This window comes from Musa acuminata, chromosome BXJ1-4, assembly GCF_036884655.1.
Source record: "Musa acuminata AAA Group cultivar baxijiao chromosome BXJ1-4, Cavendish_Baxijiao_AAA, whole genome shotgun sequence".
In the NCBI taxonomy this organism is placed as follows: domain Eukaryota; kingdom Viridiplantae; phylum Streptophyta; class Magnoliopsida; order Zingiberales; family Musaceae; genus Musa; species Musa acuminata.
In genome coordinates this window covers 23,777,252-23,782,500 of record NC_088330.1, presented here as the reverse complement: position 1 = coordinate 23,782,500, position 5,249 = coordinate 23,777,252, and the positions used below count along the sequence as shown (strand labels likewise).

Sequence of the window (5,249 nt, the reverse complement as noted above, 5' to 3'; positions counted from 1 at the left end):
CAACTAAGCAAACCGAAGTGTGCGCTAGCAAGCAAACTCACGTTAGCTAGGAAAGCGCTAAAGAATTGAATTAAGGCAGAGGGTGACGCGAAAGGAGAGAGATATGCAGTAAATAAAGTCAAAAAGGAATAGAAAATAGTGCAAAAGTTGAATTGAGTGCTGCTTAAAAAGAGAATATCACTATCTAGTCTTTGCGAACCCTTAGTGCCTAACTCTTGGGCAAAGCGAAGTAAGACAATCATGAAATAAAGAAGTCGTATAATGAAGTAACCTACCACATTAACATAAGCAGCACCCCCTAATGCCACGCCGCCTCCTGAACACAATAAACAAGCTAATGCGTAACGGTGAACTCCTGCTTAAAAAGATTATTACTAACATATTCTATAATTCATATACAACACTCCTTACTCTCAAACTTAAAGACTCCATTACTCTAAGCTCTAACACATTGTACTCTCGAGGCGTGTTCCACTTGTTGTCGTAGAGTTCTGTTCTTGGCTTTCCCTTTGCTTTGCGTGGAGTACGGTTTCAAGTTGGCTGTAGTTCATAAGAAAGTAGATAGTAGCCCACATAGCGGTAACCTCACTTAACTGAGGAATTGAATTGTGTGCTCTCCTATATAGAAGTAATCTAACACTGCTCACTCTGTTACTAGAAGAAAGTCATCTAACACTACTCGCTCTGTTACTAGAAGAAAGTCATCTATCACAACTTCCTCAGTTACTCGCTTATGAACCCTATCCCTATACTAAAGAAAAAGTACTTCATTCTTGCTTTTGCTTGCGCCCTTGCTTTTAACTTCAATAAGTGTTAACCCTGAGCTAAAGAAGAGAATTGAGTTCACCCTATACTCTTAGAACTAGAATCTCTCTTTTTTCTAATCCAGTTCCTCCACCACTACGAACTCCGATTAGATTCAAGCATGATACACTTTTTATTGATTGGAAAAACCCAAGTGCTCTCTTGCGGATCCATGAAACAACTCTTAGAAATCTTTTGCCCTTTTGGAAGATACAGGAGCAAAACAATCAAACTATATATATATATATATATATATATATATATATATATATATATATATATATATATATATATATATATATATATAAGCTGCTTCGGGTAACGGCACTATAAAATCAAGAAAATCAGTTTTGTCCATGCTTGAATCATAACAGGGTAAATTGTGTTATCCATTTAGGAAATAGCACAAGAAACACCAATATTGGCAGTATTGACCAGAATTTCTAAACTTGAACCTTAAGGCAGAACCACATGTGAAATAGATCGAACCAAACAGTCTTTTGCAAAACAAAACCAGATGTGGTAACTAGAACACAAGTTGACTTTCAATCAACTATTACTTGGTCCTCTATCTCGAAGCATATGAAAGAGCCTCCTCAATCCCCTTTCTTTTAACATCAAACAGCCATTTGCTGATGACCTTGACTCTTGATAGTCACTTAAAGAATAGGTCCCAGAAAACACCAATTTTATTTTCTACTCTCTCTTAGCACTTGAGTTGCTACCTCTAAGCACTTCAAACTTTTCCGAGAGCTAAGCACTTAACCAAATACCAAGTCATGCCAAAGTAGAGCGGGCAGAAAGCAAAACCTCAAGTCAATAGAAAATTGAAGAAATCCATACCACTAAGCACTTCACTTTTTCTAGAGCCTCTTAGATTAATTTATCTTAACTATACCAATTATTACATATAACAATTAGACTCCTTTTATTGGTGTTACATCAGATTCTTGTTGTCTGAGTTGGAGAGGTAAGTCCGATTCAATTGAGGGTCATTCCAAAGTTGTCTCAAGTCCTACTTGTAGTTTCCCGAGGTGCTGACCCTGCAAGACTAAGTCAAGGGCTTTCCCAACAAATGCCCCTCCAAAAATCAAATCAGTTTTAGAAGTCAAGGAGTTGAGGACTAGTTGAACTAGCTGGTGAGATTAAGAGAATATGGGGAATGCATACCTCAAGGTTCCTTTTATATATAGTTTGGAAATAGTTATGTTCGAGATCATCGGTTGTAAGAGAAGTTCATGTGATGTTTTGGGCAAGAGTGTGGCACGATGTTCGTTGCTTTTGAAGCTCATGTCGTATGATTGCGCCTATCATAGGGTTAGATGGTTGGACGATCGGCCACATATGGCCCATTGTGGCCATGCGTCTTCGGATCTGACTTTCACTTGTCGACTGGATTTGACCGACACGTTGTTAGGATGGTCGACCCATTAGCCACATGTCATCACATTTTAGCTTACGTGTTTGCCATGTCATCTTTCCCCTCGTGCTCGCACCGATAATGGCAAATGCTAACTTATCAGATGGAGCTAGAAAGAGCACCCATGAGGCCTCGGCTCCCCTGCTGGGGGGCACTAATAAGCATATTTAGTCCCACATCGGTTAAGGAGTAAAGGAACCAAGGACTTACAAGCCCTCAATTCCATATGAGCCCTTGTGCTCATGCTGATGATAACAAATACTGACTTATCATATAGTCTTAGAAGGAGGGCCCGCGAGGCCTCGGCTCTCCTGCTAGGGGGCACAGATAAGGACATTTAGTCCGCTTTCATTGACAATGATAATCAAATCAAAGTTTTATGAAAGGAAACTTTCATAATCTTCAAGAGACCTATTAGTTCTTTATGAAAGTGTACTAAAGATAGTTTGACAATGAACTTCTATAACTGAAATAGTCAAAGAATAGCTTAGAATATCGTTTAAGCTGGTCACCATTTATGTATAATCTAACAAATAATTATCTTCTTTGCAGGAACACATCAAAGTAAGACATGTAAAAGTAGCAATAATATAAAACACGCAAAACACAACAGAGGATTACAGCAATGAAGGCAAAATCAAGAATTGCCAAACTGCTGAAGGGTCACCATGACAAGAACTGCAGGCATTCCAACCAGAATGATGCAGTTCATCACCAATATAGGGCATGGGAAGCCTGTGAATTACTTTGTAATATGTTGGGGAGTTAGGATCAACATCCACAGTCGCCAAGTAGTCCGGTTTTTCTATTCCAATTCCTGTGTAGTTGAAGAGAATATCTTTGTTGTAAAATCCATTGAACAAAGGCATTTTATTTAAGACAGCATAAAATTTATCGGTCGTGGAAAAGGTTGATTCTTCTAATAAGAACCGTAATTGGACACAAGAGTGAATAGCACAAACACAGGAAAAAATTGCTACAAATACTTTAATGCTGAAGTCCAGAACTAAAAGTAGTAGAAAATATAAACATGAATAGACCACAATCATGAAAAGAAAACTATAAAGAGTTAACTATGAAACATACTGTTGATAAAAGAAAATTCATCTTAAATATATCATGTATAACTTCTTCAAGTATCACTTTAAAGGAAATGCTTAAGAAAGGAGACATAAAGTTTCCTTAGGAGTAAGCCCATATCCAATTAATTCAAAATTTGCTTCTTCTACAATAAGTTCAACTGAGGGTGTTACATTAGCTTATGCTTTTGTAAGAACAAATACAATGTGATTCTCAATTCAATATTTTTTCATAATGATAGAATTAGATTTCTTCCTCGTCTCATCAAATTGGCCAGTTGGTCATGATTTGATGACTTTTGGTGTTATGCATCTAGTTATGCTATAAATAATCATGCATACTTACCAAGTTCAAAAGGAACGAACTAGAAACCTGCAAGATTCCTCCAAAGCGACAATGGAGATCAAGCATTAAACAACCATGAAATAAAACCCCATAAACTCCCAGAAACTAAGAACAAAAAACAAAAACAAGAACTTACAAATGCCAAATTTTGAAAGATTATTCTTTTAAACCCCAGAAATCCCTGTTCTGAGTATGTATTTCATACAAGATTATAAATACAAGAAAGAAGTCCAAATCTCCTGATATGTTGGAGAACGTTGATGATGCCCTTAAAGAAAGGGAATACGTATCATGAGAACTGCACTCCTGAACAGTCAAAGAAGGGGCCAAATCTCAATCAAACCTCTGACAGCTAGAGAAGTTACATCAATGATCAATAAGCACGGTGGCCTTTGATGGCCCCTGAGCACCTGACATCATGCACGAATAACAGAATCAGGTCCCAAATCAAAAGTGCATAGTTACTAAAAATGCCATCACCTATTCCTTCTCATTTATGATAAAAGTAAGACCTTTTATTTTGGAAGAAAACAATGAAATCACCAACAATATAATTCATTTTGTTGGTTGGCGATTTAGTTCCAAAGCAAGATTAATACAAGTCATATTTAGATCCTAAGCAATTAAAATAGGAAACACTTTAACCAACAATATAATTCATTTTGTTTGTTGGTGAGAAACTTTTGAATATTGGATGGTTAAGAAAAAATATTATGTTGCTGAGATGAGAATGTTGAGATGGATGTATGGAGTTAAAAAAAATATTTTTAGTCGTGGTAGGCATCGCTTCTTCGATAAAAGATAAGATGAAATAAAATCGTGGGCATCTGTGGGAGATTTCTGGATGCGGTATTGCTACGAGGAAAGGTTGAGGAAGATCTAAAAATATTTTTAATAAAAATTATAAATAAAAATTGAAGTAGGTGAGACTTACGAATTTGTTTTTGTTAGTGTTAGTGTTATTGTTGTGAGGAACTTGTCGTCTCGATTGAATAAAAAAAAGAAGAGACTACTGAATCCACGAGGATTAATATCAAGGAATATGCATATGAAGATTCCTCGTCTAAACGCATGGAGAGCAAAAAGGTAACAACAGCCTACGGAGAAAACACATCAGAATAAAAAACAGTAACTCCCCCAAGCTTAAATCGCTCAGATTAACAACCAAGAGGCGCGATCTTTTTACCATTGTAGACACAGGTAACGTAGATCAAGGCCTCCCGCGGCCCCGACGTGGCTGGCTTCGAGGGGGGACGGATAGCCCGGGCCAGTGTCGGCGCAGCAACTCTGAATCTTCGCAGCACCAGACATCGCAGTGTCCTCGCCGGCGACCCTCCGGATCGAAGCCTCAACTTTATGATGCCTCTTCGAACACCTTGATTCCGATCAAAGTACCCAAGGAAAGATCGACAAAGAGCCCAAAATGGAAACGAGGTCTTCGGGTAGAGATATAGAGACGCAGCGGGTCGTACAGTGTTACAGCTACGTGGCGTAGTGACAATGACGCAAGCACATGTCGAGGCGGGATCACTGGTTTCTTATCCAAGTTAAGCACGAGGACGTAAAATAAGAATATAATCTTATTTTATATTCTTAATAT

General features: G+C 37.9%; 1 protein-coding gene across 10 annotated transcripts in view; it reads right to left on the bottom strand.

Moving 5' to 3' along the window:
• The window catches only part of LOC135650675 (selenium-binding protein 1-like), a 10,985-nt gene extending 6,011 nt beyond the window's left edge, over positions 1 to 4,974 (bottom strand). For 3 of the 10 annotated variants that reach the window (XM_065170197.1, XM_065170201.1, XM_065170241.1), the window contains exons 1-3: positions 4,836 to 4,974; positions 3,993 to 4,059; positions 2,846 to 3,041 (exon numbers count right to left, since the gene is read on the bottom strand). In XM_065170197.1, the coding sequence (XP_065026269.1) occupies positions 2,846 to 3,041; positions 3,993 to 4,059; positions 4,836 to 4,838 (266 nt within the window). In that variant the 5' untranslated portion in view covers positions 4,839 to 4,974. Of the gene's footprint in view, positions 1 to 275; positions 1,043 to 2,845; positions 3,042 to 3,785; positions 4,060 to 4,835 lie in introns of those variants that run through there. The other 7 variants (XM_065170213.1, XM_065170249.1, XM_065170208.1 and 4 more) reach the window with 6 other exon arrangements.
• Positions 4,975 to 5,249: the final 275 nt, after the last annotated feature.